Source organism: Camelus bactrianus, chromosome 10 (genome assembly GCF_048773025.1).
Source record: "Camelus bactrianus isolate YW-2024 breed Bactrian camel chromosome 10, ASM4877302v1, whole genome shotgun sequence".
Taxonomy (NCBI): domain Eukaryota; kingdom Metazoa; phylum Chordata; class Mammalia; order Artiodactyla; family Camelidae; genus Camelus; species Camelus bactrianus.
The window spans coordinates 56414607-56436590 of record NC_133548.1 but is presented as its reverse complement, the minus strand read 5'-3'; the positions used below and the strand labels follow the sequence as shown (position 1 = coordinate 56436590).

General features: G+C 36.9%; 1 protein-coding gene across 16 annotated transcripts in view; it reads left to right on the top strand.

The window, feature by feature from the left end:
- DLG2 (discs large MAGUK scaffold protein 2) overlaps positions 1-21984 on the top strand; it is a 1731178-nt gene that overhangs the window by 1341791 nt on the left and 367403 nt on the right. For all 16 annotated transcript variants that reach the window (XM_045509092.2, XM_045509086.2, XM_074372765.1 and 13 more), the window contains one exon: positions 17229-17297. In XM_045509092.2, the coding sequence (XP_045365048.1) occupies positions 17229-17297 (69 nt within the window). The remainder of the gene's footprint in view (positions 1-17228; positions 17298-21984) is intronic.

Sequence of the window (21984 nt, the reverse complement as noted above, 5' to 3'; positions counted from 1 at the left end):
TTTTGTGTTTTTTATTGTTCATTAATCCACAAAAAAACTACCAGTGGTGAGAGGATGTGTAAGGAAGACTTGTTTACAGAGGTCAAACTTTTTTCTTTATTTTTCTTTTTTGTTTAACCAAAGCACACATCCCATCTTTCACAAAACTAACTTTACAGTGACATTTCACTGTAATCACAGCGAGCATCTCCACGTGGGCAGATGAGGAGTCTGTAATTTCATGCCTAGCTGCATTAATGACTTTCTGCCTCTTTAAGCAGCGCCGACCACAGATAGCAGTAAAGCCAGCAACGCCCTGCCATGGCCCATTGCTTCAATCTGTATCTCGGTAACTTTTATGACTGACATTCCAACTCAGTGTTTCCAACAGGACACAAGTTTATTGGAGCAGAACAGAATTTATTGTCATTTTCATATATTAAACTCCACCACATATTTTATTCCAAAATTAAAATTCACCGCTGTGTTTGTAAGTCACAATAGACAGATTTCCCCCTTATTTGCATTGTCCTTGTCCATGAATTTGAGATGGTCTACCAGAAAGTATATTTTCATTTTCCACTTTAGTCAAGGTTGTTCTAAACATAGAAGATCCCTGGCATATTTATTTGGCTTCATTAAAAGCAATCACAAATGTTTTTGCTTAACCAAATTGAATATTTTTGCCTTGGGAATCTCAGTGGAAATGGCGTAAAAAGCACCCGAATGCTCGTGTCAGCAGTCAGGAACTGTGCTGGCAAGGAGTGAGGCGGGTACAAGGGTTAATTCACCACGGTTGCTGCCTTTAAGGAGCTTATAGTCTCACTAGGGAAGCAGCCATCTCTAAAATAGTGCTTTATTGTAGTGTGGGAAATGCCTTGACAAGTGTATACCCTGGTGCAGAGGGAACAAAGTGAGCAGTTAGGAAAGGTTTCCAATCTGGGTATGCATGAGCTAAGTCCTGAAGGATAAACAGCAGCAGACTGGGCAAAGAAGTTTTCACAAAATAAAAGAAAGACATTTGGAAACAACAACTCGTTCAAGGTTCCATTTACCTAGTGAAGATTTCCACTATGTTAAAAGAGACAACAGCTCTTAGTAGCGTGATGTTTCCTAATACAGGTGTGTCTGCGTTATTTATAGTTTGTTTTATTCCTAAAACTATCCTATGGGGATATTCAGAAATTTTAAACCCCAGAAGAAAAATACAAAAAATTCAAAGGAAATGATTTCTTAAAATGTTAGGGTAAACAAAGAAACAAAAATCCTTTTTGAAAAAAGTGCCATTTATCATTTTTTTTTCTGGACCTCTATAAACTTCTAGGCAAGCATGAAATCTCTGTTATGGTGTTCAGTTTAGTTTTGCTTTTTTCTCCTTTTCTTTTTTTGGTTAGTTGATCACTTAGTTACCTCTCTATATAAATTATAAAATCCTTGTTAGAAGGAACTGAGTTTGCTTCCTGTTTGTTTCTCTCATCACCTAGTACTGAGCACAGTACTAACTTTTAGTAGACAAAGTAAAGAAATGTTTGATGACTGAATGTGGGATGTTACAAGAAAGCAACAAAGGGAACAACTTAGTAAATGTAAGGTGGTAATTTAAGTAAATTGTGGAACAGGTTGTTGCCTGGCACATATATGATACTCGGTAAATACTGGCTGAATGAGTGTGCAGAAAAACAAGGATACACCTTGATAAAATTCAGAGGTGGATTTGGGGCATTTATAAGCCAGTGGTGTGCTCAGTACAAGATGCGACACGAATTTTGGGAATGCAGTAATCCCCAACAGGATTCGACTGGGTGCTCCCACTGAAATAAAGTCAAAATATTGTTCTTAGGTACCTCAAAGAAACAAGGCAGGGAAAAAAAATGTCGAAGAGAGCGTTACTTCAACAAGATACACAGTATGCATTAGGTGATGTTAAATAATGACCTTTGATTTAAACCATGGCATTAAAGAATCCTAACTGAGTTTACCCTCTCCCGACAGAGCTAGGCCACGTGCTAGGCCTTTCTTGCTCTTTCATTGAGTATTACAGAGATGGGAGAGAGAGATTTTATATATATTTCTTGTTCCTACTCATAGAAGCAACCCTCTTCAAGAGAAAGTAAGTCAGAGAACACAGAAACAAATCAATACACAGATAATTTCAGGGAATAAGAAGTACAAGTGCTGTGGAAGAAATGAAATCGTGTAAGACACTGTCCAGTGCCTGGGATGGGAGTGGAGTGCCTTCAGCTGGAAGAGCAGGGAAGGCCTCTCTGGGGAGGTCACCTTTTAGTTGAGACCTGAGTGAGAGGAAGATGTTGGGAGAAGGCCCAGAAGCAGAGCAAGCAACTGGATGCAGGTGCCCTTCGAGAGGAAGTAGTGGGAGTTAGGAAGAAGCCAGGGTGGCTGAGTCTTGGGGAGTGACGGCCAGACTGGTGAGCAGTGGGCACCAAAGGGGGACAGCGACCACGGAGTCTTACAGCCCTGGGCATGACCGTGGATTTTCTTCTCACTGTAACGGGGAATCTTTGGGAAGTTTTCTGTAAGCAGAGGACAAGATGAGCTGATTTCATGCTGTAAAACAAGCCGTTCGTAGGCCGCTGTGAGAAGTGACTGGGACAGGAGGAAAACCAGGTGAGAGGCTGTTGCAATAGTCTACCAAGAAAGGGGTCGTCTACGTTAGGGTGGGGGCTCTGGAGAAGCAAAAGAGCTTGTTAGTGAATGGCTTGTGGAGTATGATGAGAAGTGAAGAATCAGTGAAAATGCCTAGAATTTTGGACTTAATGTGAGCTGTGCTGTTGTTCACCAGAAGAAGAATGAAAGGAATGAATTGGAATAATCAAATGAATGGATGAAGTTTTCTCCCAACTTGCATTATAAATGCTTGAAGATCACAGTCCTTTGTTGTAGAGCCTTTGTTGTTGTCACTACATCAGGCACAGTGCTTTGCCTTTTGTGGGTGCTAATGACTGGGGACTGGCAGATGAGGAGACTGGAAATCAAAGTATGGAGAGTCGATGTCTGAGCCTTCTAATATGTTAATGAACTATACGAAAACTTTTGGCATCTTAAAAAGAGATGATTTTTAAAATTCGTTGTAAATCATAAAAAATGTGAAGAAGAAAGCTATCATAGATTTAAATTTTCACCCTTACGCCCTCTCAAACCGCCTCACCTGCACCTTCACAGAGTTGTAACTTGCATCCAGTTCAGCTGCTAAGAGGTAGTCGTTCTTCATTAATGAGGGTAAATATCGAGTTTCCTTTGTTTGGAAGCTTGTCATTAAGATCCAAATACAAAAGCATTTTAGTGTTTTGATACTTTCTTGACATCGGTATTTTACATTTGAGATTTTTCTTACGTTGTTTGTTCAATGGCTGTGAATACCAAATGTTATCAAGCTGTTCTCAGCCACAAAAACTTTAAAGAAGAGTTGCTTTGTGTTGGAAAATTAATCCCTGAGGAAAGCAAGAATTCATTTAAAAAGAAAGGGTTTGCTGTTGGGGTCTAGTTTCACTTCACTGGACTGAATTAAAAATCCACATTAAGAGACTTAGGGAAAAAAGTGACTTAGAAAGCACTGTACTTTATCATGTTGGGTTTTTATGTCCAGATTTTCATCTCTTCAATACTAGAGTTCTGGTAATAAGTAGCTTAGCTGAACAAATCACCTCCTGGCTACTCTGTACATATTCAATCAAGGGAAAATATCAGAGGAGGAAGCAGTTCTTACCTTGGGAGTATGAATAGTGAAGAGTGGAGGGAAATGAACAACTGGCCTTTTACTCATGTCACTTGTCACGGCGATGACTTCTCTATGGTAACCGTTGTGTGGAAGACTCAGACTACAGATGTTGAGCGAAACAATTTCCCTTTCACTAAACATCTGTAGCTTTTCCAAGACACTAATACATACAAACTAATAATTTCCACCAAGCCAAGCGGCCCACATTTATTTGGATGGTCCCGCTGTCTGCATGAAAATCAATAAGGAAGATAATTACAGAGTAAGAGCAATTCTTCATTGAAAATAGAACCCAGCAGTATCATAGGAGGCAAGAGTCTCCATTTGTTGCCTTGGTACCTACACAGCTTTGCCAGGGGAAAGGTTATTATTCCATTTGCTCTACAGAAAGGTTTTCTGAGGCCGCTGATACAAAAAAACTTTGGTGTTCACATCTAGTCTTCTTAGGACAAGCTTCCTCTTACAGCTTCTTGGCTTTTTCCGTCCCTTCTCTGGCTGTTTTATGTATCTGGGTGTCATGGAAGGCTCTTTCTACTGCAGAGGTGGCTGTGTTTTAATGTTGCTTAAAATTGTTTATGACCTCCTCATTGCATACAGAAGATAAATCCAAACTCCAGTGATCAGTTTTCCTTCTGCTGTAACCTCTTTCAAGTCTTTGGAAATTGCTGACCAAGGTCTCCTTCTTGAAACACTCTCTGCTCCCATTCTTAGCTGACATTTCCTCATAGTCTCTTGGTTTTTCTCCTACTTCTCCACTCATTTCTCCTCAGTCCTCTATCCAGGTGTATTGTCCCTCGCACATCTGCAGTGTTGGTTATCGCCAGGTCTCCATCTCAACTTCCAGTTCTTTTCGTCACAGTCTTTTTAGGAGCGCTCGTGGTGTCCAGCACACCTACACTGTGTTGCCTCCGGAATGTACTTCTTCGCGCCAGAATTGCCTGTGGAGCTCAGACTCAGTATCCATCTTATACCTTGATGTCACACAGGTTCCCCAAACTCACCATATATAAAATGAAAACAACTATATTCTCCCCAGATCTATTATTCTCATACTTCTTTTTCAGTATGAAGTGCCACCACTAACCCAGTCACCTCAACCAGAAACCTGGAAGTTGTCCTAGACCCCTGACTCGCTCACCACATGCAGTAGCCAAATCCTGCAATTCCATTTCCTTGATGTTGGTTAGCTCTCGCCATACTTCCCTTCCCTGGGCCCATTGGTTAGTTCAGATTCAGGTCACTATGTTCAGACCAATTATGACCAAACTGCACTGCCTCCCTGGAAAGTAATCTCCATTTACTATTCCCCATGCTTCCCACTTTATGAAATTTCTCTCACATAGGTAGCTTTATTTCCCTTCTCAGAGCAATCTATGGGGAGGCACTATTATCTAGGTGATACTGATGACAGGACTAGAGATGAGTGGGTTCGGCCTGAGGTTGGCAAGTACCTAATTAAGAAGAGTAAGAAATCTCTAACCCAAGGCCATTGATCCCCAAGCCCATGTTCCTCTCCCATCACGGTACTGTTTTCTGTCTACACCCAGTGAAGTAGATGGGGAGGGCAGGAACAATTCTTTCCTGTTCAAACTGAAGAAAAAAATCCAAACAAGGCAAGTCACTTAACCTAAGGCTGTTGAACTCATTAGGATCACAGTAAGAAAACAGACATTTCTCACTTCCAGAATTCTGATCACTTTTCCACACAACTCTGCTTCCTAGATGTTGTCAAAGAATAAAAACCAGAATGTGTTATCCTGAAAAACTTACTTTCTGTGTGAGATGAAGAGTTACCCAGAGTCATATTAAATAAATGCCAAAAATCCCAACTGGTAGACAAAAATCTTCCAACTTGTAATTCTCTAATTCTTGGTAGCCATATTCATGGAACTAGCTAGCACTTCATTTAAGCTATTATAAATTCAGTTTTTCACTTTCCTTGTCAAAAACAGTCTGTATGGGAAGCTTTTTGATCCATGTTAGTACATCACCTCCTGAGATGCGGCTGGAATGCAACAAAAGCCACAAAGAATGAGGCAGTCAGTCGGCCCTCTAAAAACAAAATGAGTAAAGGCAGCAGTATGCCTGCTGTGTTAAAACACTACATTTTGCTCCTGATATTTCAGGCTCTGAGACCAGTCATATGCCATTTGGTTCAGTCCAGAGGGCACAATACTGGGATTTCTCATTATTTCTTTATGGAGATTGAATCACTGTTTGAGTGCACCTTCAGAATCTTCTGACTGCTTAACAGTGATGAGCAGAATTTTTTTAAATAGCCAATATTTTGGCTACGATGTTTATCACTGAACTGTTGTCACAGAGAAGAATATGAAGAAGCCCCAGTGGCATGAGACGGGGACAGCTATGAGCTAGGAGTTGGATCTGTGTTCTGATCCCACCTTAACCTCATTCTGACCATGAAATGTAACCTCTCTACATCTCCTCTTTAAGAAGACTCTTAGGTCTCCCATCACATTCTTTAAGTATAAGGAGAGAGCAAATATCTAGGTGATAATCCTACTAGACATTCATATAATAGAATTTCTTATAACTAACCAATTAATAAATTAATAATTATTAATAATTTATTAATTTGTTAGTCAAAATATCAAATACAACAGTCATCATCTAGGGTAAAATAATTTGCATGCATTAATTATTTCACCTTTACTTTTAAAAATATAACTGTATGGCACAATAAAATCAATTGTTTAATGGTATTTAAAAAAAGAAATGGCATTTCTCCAATAAAGCCCCTCCAATTTTTTTTTTTTTTTTTTTTTGAGTAACCATGTCATTACTCACTGTTGACTGAAGCTGTTCAACATAAAGTAAAACCACATTTCTAGCATCTCTGGCTATGGCACAAGAAATTTGGGGCCCTGAATTTAATATGGTATTTTTCTTTATATTTTGATCCATCCATTTGTCCCAAATGCATGGTTTCTTTTTCTCCACAGTTTCTGTTTTCAACAAATCACCATTAATAGTCCAGTGTTATACACTGTCTTAAATTATCAGACCTTTTAATTTATCTGAGATCAGTTAATAAATTGTGTTCTTCATTATTTTGGGGGAGGGTTATCTAAAAAAACCATTTTATTCTCTTTCCAAATTGTTGTCTGTTTCTTTTTCATCAGGTAATTTTTTTTTAATTTAAGTAGTCAGTTACAATGTGTCAATTTCTGGTATACACCACAGTGTCCCAGTCAAGCATATACTCATTTTCATATTCTTTGTCATTAAAGTTTTATTATAAAATATTGAATATAGTTCTCTGTGCTATACAGAAGAAATTTTTTTTAATCTATTTATATATATAGTGGATAACATTTGCAAGTCTCAAACTCCCAAATTTATCCCTTCCCATCCCCTTTGCCCTGGTAACCATAAGATTGTTTACTGTCTGTGAGTCTTGTTTCTGTTTTGGAAATAAGCTCATTTGTATCATATTTTAGATGCCACATGTAAGTGATATCATGTGGTATTTGTCTTTCTATGTCTGATTTAATTTAGTATGCTAATCTCTAGGTCCATCTATGTTGCTGCAAATGGCGTTATTTCATTCTTTTTTATGGCTGAATAGTATTCCAGTGTGTGTGTATATGTGTATACGCCCCATATCTTTATCCATTCATCTGTTGATGGATACTTAGGTTGCTTCTATGTCTTAGTTACTGTAAATAGTGCTGCTATGAACATCAGGGGGAATGTATCTTTTTTATTAAGGTTTCCTCTGGATATATGCCCAGGAGTGAGATTGCTAGATCATATAGTAACTCTCTTTTCAGTTTTGAGGGAACCTCCATACTGTTTTCCATAGTGTCTGCACCAAATTACATTCCCAGCAACAGTGTAGGAAGGTTCCTGTTTCTCCACACCCTCTCCACCATTTACTATTTGTAGACTTTTTGATGATGGCCAAACTGACTGGTGTGAGATGGTACTTCATTGTAGTTTTGATTTGCATTTCTCTGATAATTAGCAATATTGAGCATTTTTTCATGTACCTGTTGGCCATTTGTATGTCTTTATTGGAGAACTGCTTGTTTAGGTCTTCTGCCCATTTTTGGACTGAGGTTTTTTTTCTTGTTGTTATTAAGTTGTATGAAATGTTTATATATTCTGGAAATTAAACCTTTGTCAGGCACATCATTTGCAAATATTTTCTCCCATTCTGTAGGTTGTTGTTTTGTTTCACTTACGGTTTCCTTTGCTGTGCAAAAGATTATAAGTTTAATTAGGTCCCATGTGTTTATTTTTGCTTTTATTTCTACTGCCTGGGTAGACTGCCCTAGGTGAACATTGCTAAGATTTATATCAGAGAATGTTTTGCCTTTGTTTTCTTCTAGGAGGTTTATAGTGTCTTGCCTCGTGTTTAAGTCTTTAAGCTGTTTTGAGTTTATTTTTATGACTGGTGTAAGGGAGTGTTCTAACTTCATTGATTTACATGCTACTATCCAGTTTTCCCAACACCACTTGCTGAAGAGACAATCTTTTCTCCATTGTATGTTCTTGCCTCCTTTGTCGAAGATAAATTGACTATAGGTCTGTGGGTTTATTCTGGGCTCCCTGTTCTGTTCCATTGATCCATATGTCTGCTTTTATGCCAGTAACACACTGTTTTGATTAGTATAGCTCCACAGTATTGTTTGAAGTCTGGAAGGGTTATTTCTCCAGCTTCATTCTTTTCATTATTTTTTATATACAGTTTCCCAAAGCCCAATGTACGTGATAGATTTGACTTTGAATCATTTGATGTTAAAAATATATGAGAAGTTGACTCTAAACTTACCAATATAATTTAGAAAATTTTAAAAGTCCATATGATCTTGAGCTGTGCTGGCAGGAGTATGGGATCCAGACGGAGGCAAGTCAGCATCTCGTGGCACTCAGCCCTGGCCTGAACACATCTGGAATTCTGAATTCATTTCTAGGTTCTGCAGTTTAAGTAGAAATCAGAAGGAAAAATTAAGAGTATACAGGCAAAGATAGCTAGGAATCTTGAAACCATCATATAAAGAAGCAAGAGTGTTAGCAATATTTATTTGAAGGAGAAGATGCAAGGAATATCTCAGACATTCAGTGCCTACCCTGGGTAGGCAGGTGTTACACCAAGAAAAGGAAGAACTTTCCAATAATTATGGCTGGCCCATTGCAGATCGTATCTCCCACATGTGTACCGGCCACATCAAGTTAATCTTGTGCAAAGCCAAACTCAGTTATATTATCCTGTCCACAAATGCACTTTCTTATACACACGTGCTGTTAACAGTGTGATCGTCCGCTCAATGACAGAACTCAGTTCATTCTTCCTCACCACCACCCTCCTTCTAATACCAAAGTCAGTCTACCTTTGAAGGTCTGAAAGTTCTAGAAGAGAGCACAACTACTCCTGTTCCCTGGCAGGAGCAAGCCCTTTCTGTCTAGGAGATTTTAACTTTGAGAACAAACGCCCACCCATCCAGATTACTAGAATCAATTCTGGAGATCAAAGTGCCCTCTCTGTAACCTCCTGTTATTCATTGCTGGATACTTCACCTCCACATGTATTAAAAGTACCCTCTTTTCCTAATTGTAATAGCCATTATTGAAGTTTAGGCATTTATTAGTTTTCTCTACTATAATGGTTTCCCTATAGATTTCCTCTTCTTTCCTCCATTGTTCAGAGTATTTCTGAGTCATAGATACTACCATCGTGACCCCTTCATACCCATGCTTAACGATGTTGGAGAGCTCACCACTATCATCAGGATAAAGTGCAGACCTCTTGGCATGGTATTCATTGCCCCTCGTGATTCATCCCTCTTCAGCTTCGGCCTCACACGTGGCCACTCTGATCTGGTTAAGCCAAACCACTTCAGGGTCCCAAAGCACAACACATACTTTTGACTCTTAATAGTCTTGAAAATGCTCTTCTAGCTTCTCAGAAAGTCTTCTCTCCCTTTTCCACCATTTAAAATACTTCTACAACCTTCCAGATCTAGCATCTATAGTTTGTCTATCAAATATACCTAAAGACTTATTGAAAAATGTTATCCAAATGAAAAGAGGCCAAATGGTTTATTTGATTTTACCATCTTCTTTATTAGTAGTATTTATGGAATACTACACTACTAAGGAATCAAAAAGTCATCTGAAGCACCTAATACAATCCTTAATATGTAGTCAGTGCCCAATTAACATTTAGATGTTAATGTTAGATGTAAACAGAACATACAATTAATGACAAAGACAACCCATGTTAAGTGTCAGTGAAACAACAGGACTATCCAGCTTTATGGAGGAAGGTGATGGTGTTTTGATTTTGTTGCATTTGAGATACTGGTGGGATAACCAAGAAGACATACTCTCTTTTTAAGAATAGTGGCAACTTAATGAGTATATATGGAGAGGGAAAGTAGAATTCCCCCCCCCCCCAAAAAAAGAGTTGGGGGGGAGAGAGAGGGAGAGAGAGAATAAAATAAGAAGACAGATAAATGATGGATACAAGTATTCAAGAGAAAGACGGAGAGTTAAATATAACAAGAAAAGTAAATTCTTCTGAAATATGGTGAAGAACGAAATAGAATATTGAAACTACATCAGGAGGTATTTGAGTGACGGATGGGACCTGACAAGGCACATTAAATAAGTTTGTCAGTTAATAAAAGACACACAAAAAACACATGTAAATTCATCAGAAAAACAGGCACGTAGATAAACGATGGTGAGCCTGAGCCCTGGGTGCTATTGTGGATGTGTGGGAAAGACGGGCCCGGGGCAGAGAGCGGGGCAGCTGTACTGGGGACGTGGGTAGGTCTATCATAGGATGCTTCACAGAAGAGGTGTTTGACACTGTCTAGAAAAATGATAGATGCAAGGAGAAGGATGGCCATTTGTGGGGAGAGTTTTGTTTTTTTCCCCCAGACAAACAACATTCCAAGCACTTTGCCCTCCAGTGTTGAAAGCTTTTAAGTTATAGCTGTGTCTCCTTCCCTCCCTTGGTTCTTTCCACTACACTTCTCAGGATTTCATCTGGCCGGCCTTCTGCCTGAGGAGATAAAAGAGCCAGGCGGTTGTTACCTATAGTTTCTTAATCACGGTGGAACTAGCAACATGCTATGTATGTAGCCAGTAATATAGAAAGGATGGAACCTACTTGGTCCCAAGGGGAAGACATTTGGTGTTTGTAAAGTACCACTTATTATATCACCATCAGGTAGCTTGTAATACCGTCTGCAGGTACTGCTTAAATGTTACTATCAGGGAATAACAAAAGTTCCCTTGCATAATAGGTCTTGACTGTCAGATAATTCACTGTATTTGTCTTAGTAGAGTAAAAGGGTAATTACATGTTCTAAAAAGCTCTGTTTGTTCCAGATTTACATGCTTGGAGAAACTGGTTGACTTTGCATGTGTAATATAAAAGGAGTTAAAATTCTGTAAGCACTTCATGGTACCTTTTGCATTTAATTTAAGTGTCACTAAAACTTTAAGAGGGACATTATTGGAATACTTTAAGGCAGAATAATAAAGTAATTAGTTTAAGGTAGTGATAAGTAAAGTGAGATTATTGAATATTTCTTTGTTTCCATTATATGGGCCAGATTAATGGTGAGGAAGCCATCAGGGATTGCAGTTACTCATTAATCTTGGTTAGTAAGCATCATTGATCGTTACCCAAGAAGAAATGTCGGTACTTTCTAAACCAGTGGAAGATAAATGGTATAGGAAAAGATTCAACAGTTTAAACAAAAGAAATTAGCAAATACGCATTTAGAAAAAAATGGTCATTCTCACTAACACTCATAAATCTGAAGCATCATTTTGTACCTATTATCACATTTTCTAAAATTGTAATGTCAGTGCTTTTTTTAAATTGAGGTATAGTTGATTTACAATGTTGTGTTTGTTTCTGGTGTATAGCAAAGTGATTCAGTTATATATTTTTTCATATTCTTTTCCATTATAGTTTATTACAAGGTATTGAATATAGTTCCCTGTGCTATACAGTAGGAAGTTGTTTATCTATTTTACATACAGCAGTTTGTATCTGCTAATCCAAAACTCCTAATTTATCCCTCTCCCTGCCCCTTTCCCCTTTGGCAACCGTAAGTTTGTTTTCTGTATCTGTGAATCCGTGTTTTGGAAATAAGCTCATTTGTATCATATTTTAGATTCCACATGTAAGTGATATCATGTGATATTTGTCCTTCTATGTCTGACTTGACTTAACTTAGTATGCTGATCTCTAGGTCCATCTGTGTTGCTGCAAATGGCATTATTTCATCCTTTTTGTGGCTAAGTAGTATTCCGTTGTGTGTATATATAAATATACGTGATATCTTTATCCATTCATCTGTTGATGGACATTTAGATTGATTCTATGCCTTGGCTATTGTAAATAGTGCTGCTATGAACATTGGGGTGAATGTATCTTTTTGAATTAAAGATTTCTCTGGATATATACCCAGGAGTGGGATTGCTGGATCATATAGTAGTTCTGTTTTAAGTTTTGATGGACCCTCCATACTATTTTCCAAGGTGCCTGCACCAAATTACATTCCCACCAACAGTGTAGGAGGGTTCCTGTTTCTCCACACCCTCTCCAGCATTTACTTTTAGTAGACTTTTTTTTTTTTTAATCTGAGTTATTATTTCATTTCTGTTGGGTCCCTTATTGGTGACTTACACTTCAGTTGGAGGAGTATAAACCTCAGTAGTTAGAGAAGTGAACTAGGTCAGCAGATAGATTTCACCCATGTTACTGAGACTCCAAAAGATGCTCCAGTAACTTAAGATCTGTTAAATTCATGGACATTTAAAATAGGGAAGCTTAATTAAAAAGTGGTGAGCCGATACTTTTCTTCCTTAACGTCATGAAGAGTGTATGTTCACTGTCCATTTTGAGTTGTTCTTTGTCTTTTCAAAGTGGAATTTTTATCTAGAATTTACAAAAGGTCAAAAATTGTAACTGAAATACTGATTCAGTAATGCAACTGTTTTCTAAATTTGATAATGCCCTTTTCCTTTTCCAGTTCTGAAAGCAAGACTATTTTTAATGTTTTCACCAGGATCATCAAAATTACCTTTCACAAAATCAACTTTTTTTTTAACATTTTTTTATTGAGTTATAGTCCGTTTACAATGTTGTGTCAATTTCCAGTGTAGAGCACATTTTTTCAGTTATTATTAGTAGACTTTTTGATGACGGCCCTTCTGACTGGTGCGAGGTGGTACCTCGTTGTACTTTCAATTTGCATTTTTCTGATAATTAGCAATGTTGAGCATCTTTTCATGTACCTGTTGGCCATCTGTATGTCTTCTTTGGAGAAATGTCTATTTAGGTCTTCTGCCCATGTTTTGATTGGGTTGTTTTGTAGTTACTGTTATTGAGTTGTATGAGCTGTTTGTATATTTTGGAAATTAAGCCCTTGTCAATTATATCACTTGCAAATATTTTATCCCAGTCCATAGATTGTCTTTTCATTTTGTTTATGGTTCCCTTTGCTGTGCAAAACCTCATAAATTGGATCAGGTTCCATTTGTTTATTTTTGCTGTTATTTTTGCCTTGGGAGAAACTGACCTAAGAAAGCATTGCTGTGATTTATGTCTGAGAATGTTTTGCCTATGTTCTCTTCTGAGAGTTTTATGGTGTCACATCTTATTAAGTCTTTAAGCCATTTTGAGTTTATTTTTGTGTATAGCATGAGGAATGTTCTAACTTCATTGGTTCACATGTGGCTATCAAGCTTTCCCAATACCAGTTGCTGAAGAGACTGTTTTTCCTCCATTGTATATTCTTGCCTCCTTTGTTGAAGAGTAATTGACCATAAGTCTGTGGATTTATTTCTGGGCTCTCTATTCTGTTCCACGGATCCATATGTCTGTTTTTGTGTCAATACCATGCTGTTTTGATTACTGTAGCTCTATAATATTATCTATTACTATAGCTCTGTAATATTATCTGCAATCTGGAAGGGTTATGCCTCCACGTTTGTTCTTCTACCTCAAGACTGCTTTGGAAATTCTGGGTCTTTTGTGATTTCATATAAACTTTAGGATTATTTGTTGTAGTTCTGAGAAAAATGTCATGGGTAATTTGATAGGAATCGCATTAAATCTGTAGACTGCTTTGGGTAATAGGGTCATTTTAATAATACTAATTCTTCCAATCCAAAGCATGGGATATCTTTCCATTTCTTTGAATCACTTTCAGTTTTTTTTGTTTTTTTAAATCAACGTTTTATAGTTCTCAACGTATGTCTTTCACCTCCTTGGTCAGGTTTATTCCTACTTTATTAATTTTTTGATGTGATTTAAAAAAATTTTTTTCTACTTTTCCTTTCTGGTATCTCATTGTTAGTGTAAAGAAATGCAACTGATTTCTGTATGTTAATCTTGTAACCTGCTACCCTGTTGAATTAATCCGTTCTAGTAGTTTTTATGTGGAATCTTTAGGGTTTTCTATATATAGTATCATGTCATCTGCATATAATGACAGTTTTACCTCTTCCCTTCTGATTTGGATTCGTTTTATTTCTTTTTCTTGTATAACTGATGTCTAGGACTTCCAGTACTATGTTGAATAGAAGTAGTGAGAGGAGAGTAGTCATTCTTGTCTGAGGTCCAGATTTTAGCGGGAAGGTTTTTGGCTTTTCACTGCTGAGTGTTATGCTGGCTGTGGGTTTGCCATAAATAGCTTTTATTATGTTTAAATATGTTCCCTCTATACCCACTTTGGTAAGAGTTTATCATGAAAGAATGCTGAATTGTCTCAAATGCTTTTTCTGCATCTTTTGAGATGATCATGTGGTTTTTTTCTCTTCTTTTGTTGATGTGGTGGTCACATTGTGCTGAATCACCCTTGTGACCCTGGGATGAATCCAACTTGATCATGATGTATGATCTTTTTTTATGTATTGTTGGATTCTGCTTGCTAACATTTTGTTGAGAGTTCTCAACAAAATAATGTCATTGCTTATAAGATTGTGGTGAAACTTGTCCATACATACATATATGTATATATTTTAGAGGCAGTAAGAAAGATGATACAAATTTTTGAAAAGTGATAACATAAGTCATAAAACACAACTTAATGTTTCTATTTTAGGGATGCATTCAAAGGAAATTGTCAAGCTGAAGAAAGTACTTGCTATCCCTGTGTTTATTGCAGCATTGTTTACAGTATTAAAACAATAGAAATAACCCAAATATCCAACTGTAAAAGGATGGCTAAGTAAATTACATCTTCAGAGGGACTTATCATATAACACCAAAATAATAATTATGGAAACCCTATCAGAAACGATTAAGGAGGAAATACAGAATATGAAGTTGTATATAGTATGTGTATATATAAAATAATATGAAACACATGTAGACATACAGGGAGTCAGTAGCATAGAGTGGGGAGTACATACACTTGGCAACAAGAGAGGCAGTCATTTGAATTCTGGCTCCACATTTGCAAGCTGTTGGTTTCTGACACAGTAAGTTCTGTTTTGTTTCTTGTACATAAAATGAGGATACTTCTACCTACCTTATAGGACATCTCTGAAAATTGAATTAGTCTGTAAAGCCAGAGGCCAGGGAATGGAATTATATGTGATTTTTTTTCACTTTCTCTTATTTTGATTTCTATTAATTTTATAATGTTTTTACAATAGAAAACATACTTCAATTTGATCTTGCTCACCAAAGTTATAGTACCCTCACAAATCCACGTCTTGTGGCACTGACTGTGTGGCTAATTGAAGTGCTCTCAATAAGTATTCTTGTTTAGTGCTAAACAGCTCAAAGTGAACACTCTGCTAAATCACATAGATTTATTTAACAAACACTTATGTAGCTTTTACCATGTAACAGACAACACTGTTCTAAACACTGTATTCATTGAATCATTATAACAACCGTGTGAGGAAGGTACTGTTACTATCCCAATCATATGAGAAATTGACAGAGAGAGCTTTAAGAAATTCCAGCAAGGTCACACTGGTATATGTGGCAGAGCTCGAATTTGAACTCAGGCACTCTGGCTACACGGTCCAGCTCCTGAATGCTATGCTGCTTTTCAGTTGATCAATCAAAACATGTTCAGTGGACACAAGTGGTGCTTGGCACTGTAGGGGATGCTAGGAAACAAAGGACACAATCTTTAATTTGAGAATCATTCTCTAAGCTTAGCTGTAGTCCCTAAATTCTGCTCCTTCAACCTCAGATAAATGACATCCATGTCACAGTTAAATGCACACAGAGAGACATCTCTTCTCAAATCCACAATAACCAAAGTTCTGAACAAAAATCTGGCTCTCTGTGGTAATGTCAGTGTTTTCCGAGTATCTGCTGAGAAGTCAGAGTTGTGTGAAGGTGCCTCATGTTCTGCAAACATTTTACTCTAGTTTCTCTTTATATATATATATTTATATACACACACCTTCATTCATTACATGTATATGTAACTGTTACAACTAAACTATTAAACATATTCCAACCTAAAATTACACATTGAAATACATTTTTATTGTACATTGTAACACATAGGACACTCCCAATCCATTACTTTTGGCTGTGGGATTGTCATTGTGCATATCTCAGATGGAACATTTCCCTTTTTCACCTTCTGACTGAAGAGTATTCTGAAGTTGCAAGGCAAATTCTTACAAATCTGAAAAACTGTTACCATTTGGGAGATATATAACAGGATGGTTAAGAAGAATGGCTCTAAAATCAGTTTAGTGCTATTTAAAGCACAGGTATTTACCACATGACTTTGGACAAATTTCTAAATTTTCCTGTACCTTCATTTCCTCATCTGTTAAATAGGACAGTACATACTTACAGGATTGTAAGAAATAGAGAATGTAAACATATACTTAGAAAAGTGACTCAGGCAATATAAGTGTTCAATAAATGTTGGATACTATAATTTCTATTGCAACTACTTTTCCATAAAAATCAATCCTTTCTTGTTACATGCAACCAAAATAAATACAGAATCACATTAAATTCTAAGATCGATATGCAACTGGAAATCCCATTTTTAATGTTTTTGTGTTCATCCAACAGTTGAATCACTGTTGATTATCTTTACAAGTATTACAAATTTGAACTAATGTTTATAAAAATTAAATACTACTCCAATTAGCAAATTTGCTCTTTGTAAAATTTAGAAAAAATGTTATGCATTAAAAAAAAATGCTGCATTATAATGAAATTTATGTTTTTATGCTCTGTTGTCTTATTACAAGGGAAAGATAATTACCTATTCCAAATTTTTTTTTCACGTCTACCCTTCATTTAAAGCTACTTTTGCATAATACAAGTTGAAATCAAGTTATAAAGAAATATTAACCCCTTACCTGATAGAGTTATATTTTGGTGGATGATTCTGCTTATCATCAAAGAACAGCCATTTAATCTCTATTTCTTTCAAGATCAATTTGCCTGTTGACAATAGGACTGGTTAGAATGTGCAAAGATATTTTAAATAAATGATCTGTGTTTGTTTTTTCTCTTTTCTTGCAGTCATTCCCAACACAGCACTGCAACCCGCCAGCCTTCAGTGACTCTCCAACGGGCCATCTCCCTGGAAGGGTAAGATAGGAATTATTATGGAGTCTTCTCTTAAACCAGACTGTGCAGCCTCATCATTTTGAGCAAAAATTCCTTGTTTCTTTTCTTCTTTCCTCCCTCCCTCCCTCCTTTCTTTCTCTCTGTTAGCAAATATCTATGAAGCTTATGTTATATGCCAAGCACTATGCTAGGTACTACATTTAACAAATAAGATCTCTTCTTTTCCTTCGAGGGCTCGTTGTCTATTGAGAATGACAGAAATATGAACACATACCTGCGTACAGTGTAAACATCACGCAGGAGATACATGTGAGGGATTAATGGAGGATCCAGGAAGGATACCTAGCTGGAATGGGTATCTGAGAGGGAGGGAGGAACAGGTCAGGATGGTTTCAGAGAAGATATACCTTAAGCTGTGAACTGAAGCATCTGTGGACATTTGCCTGACAAACACCGGAAGGAAGGGGACTCTGAACAGGAGAAAGAGCACGTGCAAAAACGTGAACCCCTGAGCAGATGTGAGGTGTCTCAAGGCCACAGAGTGAGTCAGTGTTGTGGCAACAAGAGTGTAAGGCAGTGGGGCAGGAGATGAGAATGGAGATGTTGGCCGGGAGGCTTACATGTAGAGGACTTAGTATTTTGTACTCCAGTCAGATAAAAGCTGGAGGGGCTGAGAAGGGGCTAATATTTCCCTCCACTTGCTTTATAACTGCAGCTGTTTTGTGAACATTTTAATAATTGGCTAAAATATAAAATTAAATCTAAATCATTTTATTTTTTCCAGTACCTGTAACCAACTATGCTTTTGTTCAATCCTATTTCCCAATGATGAGTGGGCTTCCTTAATAGCATTTCAATTCAAATCTCTAACTTTATCACTTATTAGCCCTCCCCGTTTTATTTTTTTATATTTTTATTGAAGTATAGTCAGTTTACAATGTGTCAATTTCTGGTGTACAACACAATGCTTCACTCATATAGGAACACTCGTGTATTTGTTTTCATATTTTTCACCATAAGTTACTGCAAAATATTGAATACAGTTCCCTGTGCTGTACAGTATATACTTATTTATTTTATATATATTAGTATCTGCAAATCTCAAATTCCCAGTTTATCCCTTCCCACCCCCTTCCCCCTCTAGTAACCGTAAGTTTGTTTTCTATGTCTGTGAGTCCGTTTCTGTTTTGTAAATAAGTTTTTTTTTTTTTTCAGATTCCACATAGAAGTGATATAATATGGTATTTTTCTTTTTCTTTTTCTTTCTGGTTTACTTAGAATGACAATCTCCAGGTCCATCCATGTTGCTGCAAATGGCATTATTTTATTATTTTTTATGGCTGAGTAGTAGTCCATTGTATAAATATACCACAACTTCTTTATCCAGTCATCTGTTGATGGATATTTAGGTTGTTTCCATGTCTTGGCTATTGTAAATAGTGCTTCTATGAACATTAGGGTGCATGTATCTTTTTGAATTAAGGTTCCCTCAGGATATATGCCCAGGAGTGGGATTGCTGGATCATACGGTAAGTCTATTTTTAGTCTTTTGAGAAATCTCCATAGTGTTTTCCATAACAGCTGCACCAAACTGCATTTCCACAAACAGTGTACGAGGGTGCTCTTTTCTCCACAGCCTCGCCAGCATTTATCGTTTGTGGACTTTTGAATGATGGCCAATCTGACTGGTGTGAGGTGACACTTCATTGTAGTTTTGATTTACATTTCTCTGATAATTAGTGATAGCATTTTTTCATGTGCCTGTTGACTATTTGTATGTCTTCATTAGAGAATTGCTTGTTAAGGTCTTCTGCCCACTTTTGGATTGGGTTTTTTTTTTTTTGTTATTAAGTTGTATGAGCTGTTGATATATTCTGGAAGTTAAGCCCTTGTCAGTCTCATCTTTTGCAAATATTTTCTCCCATTCCGTAGGTCATCTTTTTGTTTTGCTTATGGCTTCCTTAGCTGTGCAAAAGATTGTAAGTTTAATTAGGTCCCATGTGTTTATTTTTGCTTTGATTTCTATTGCTTGCGTAGCTTGCCCTAGGAGAACACTGCTGAGATTTATGTTGGATAATGTTTTGCTTATGTTTTCTTCTAAGAGGTTTATAGTGTCTTATGTTTAACTCTTAAAGCCATTTTGAATCTATTTTTGCATATGGTGTGAGGGAGTAGTCTAACTTCATTAATTTACATGCTGCTGTCCAGTTTTCCCAACACCATTTGCTAAAGAGACTGTTTTTACTCCTTTTATGTTCTTGCCTCCTTTGTCAAAGATTAATTGACCAAAAGGTTGTGGGTTTATTTCTGGGCTCTCTATTCTGTTTGACTGATGTATGTTTGCTTTTATACCAATACCATGATGTTTTGGTTGCTGTAGTTCTGTAGTATTGTCTGTAGTCTGGAAGGGTTATTCCTCCAGCTTCATTCTTTTTCTTCAGTAATGCTTTGTCAATTCTGGGTCTTTTGTGATTGATTGCATATAAATTTTAGGATTATTTGTTCTACTTCTGTGGAAAAATGTCCTGGGTAATTTGATAAGGATCACATTAAATCTGTAGATTGCATTGGGTAGTATGGTCATTTTAGTAATATTACTTTTTCCATTCCAAGAATATGGGATATCTTTCTGTTTCTTTAAGTCAACTTTAATTTCCTGAGTCAGTGTCTTGTAGTTCTCTGCATACAGGTCTTTCATTTCCTTGGTCAGGTTCATTCCTAAGTATTTTATTTTTTTGATGCAATTTTAAAAGGGATTGTTTCTTTACTTTCCTTTTCTGATATTTCATTGGTATGTAAATAAATGCCACTGATTTCTGTATGTTAATCCTGCATCCTGATACCTTGCAAAATTCTTTTATTAGCTCTAGTAGTTTTCGTGTGGAGCCTTTAGGGTTTTCTATATATAGTATCATGTCATCCACATATAAGGACAATTTTACCTCTTCTCTTTCAATTTGGATCCCTTTTATTTATTTATTTGTGTAGTCTAGTTGCTGTGGCTAGGACTTCTAACACTGTGTTGAAGTGGTGAGAGTGGGCATCCCTGTCTTGTTCCAGATTTTAGTGGGAAGGCATTCAGATTTTCACTGTTGAGTATTATGCTGGCTATAGATTTGCCATAAATAGATTTTATTATGTTCCCTCTGTGTCCACTTTGGTAAGAGTTTTTATCTTAAATGGGTGTTGAATTTTATCAATGCATTTTCTGCATCTTCGGAGATAACCATGTGGCTTACGTCCTTTATCTTACTGATTTGGTGTATCACATTAATTGATTTGCCTATGTTGAACCATCCTTGTGTCCCTGGGGTGAATCCAACTTGATCATGGTGTATGACCTTTTTATGTGTTGTTGGATTCTGTTTGCTAATATTTTAGGATTTTTGCATCTATGTTCATCAACAATATTGGCCTGTAGCTTTCTTATTTGGTAGTGTCTTTGACTGGCTTTGGTATCAGGGGGATGCTGGCTTCATAAAATGAGTTTGAGAGTACTCTCCTCCTCGTCAGCCTTTTGTAAGAGTTTGAGGAGGATTGGTATGAGCTCTTCTTTGTGTATTTGATAGAATTCCCCAGTGAAGCCATCTGGTCCTGGACTTCTGTTTGCAGGGAGGTTTTTTTTTAATTGCTGATTCTATTTCACTTCTAGTGATTTGTCTGTTCAGATTATCTATTTCTTCTTGATTCAGTTTTGGTGGACTGTATGTTTCTAGAAACTTGTCTATTTCTTCTAGGTTGTCCAATTTATTGCTATATTAGTTGTTCATTAGTTGTTCTCTTATGATTTTTTTTGGATTTCTGTGGTGTTGGTTGCACTCTATTTTCTATTTTGTTTATTTGTGTGCTCTGTCGTTTCTTCTTGGTGAGCTTGGCTAGAGGTTTCTTAACTTTCTTTACTCTTCCAAAAAAAACCAGCTCTTGGTTTGGTTGGTTTTTTCTTTTGTTTTTTAATCTTTATTTCCTTCCTTCTGCTGACTTTGGCTTTTGTTCTTTTTTGAGGAAGGCCTGTGTTGCTATGAACTTCCCACTTAGGACTGCTTTTGTTGCATCTCATAGATTTTGTGTGGTTGTGTTTTCACTGTCATTTGTCTCAAGGACCTTTTAAATTTCCCCTTTGATTTAATCATCCACCCGTTGGCTTTTTAAGTGGTATGCTGTTTAGTTTCCATGCTGTTAGTTTTTTTCTCATTTATTTTTCTGTGGTTGATTTCTAGTTTCATGCCATTGTAGTCAGAAAAGATGCTTGAAATAATTTCTATCATCTTAAATTTGTTAAGGCTTCTTTTGTGCCTGAGTATGTGGTCTATCCTAGAGAATGGTCCGTGAGCACTTGAAAAGAATGTATATTGTTTTTTTGGGGATGTAATATCCTAAAAATATGAACCAAGTCCACCTGCTCTATTGTGTCATTTAGCATCCCTGTTGCCTTACTGATTTTCTGTCTGGAAGACCTATCCAGTGATGTTAGTGGGGTTTTAAAACCTCCTACTGTTATATTCCCATCAGTTTCTCCCTTTATGTCTGTTAATACTTGTTTTCTACATTTAGGTGCTCCTATATTGAGTGCATACATGTTAATGAGTGTAATATCCTCATCTTGTATTGCTCCTTTGATCATCATACAGTGTCCTTCTTTATGGCCTTTGTCTATTTTGTCTGATATGAATATTGCTACTCCCACTTTCTTGTCATTTCCATTTGCATT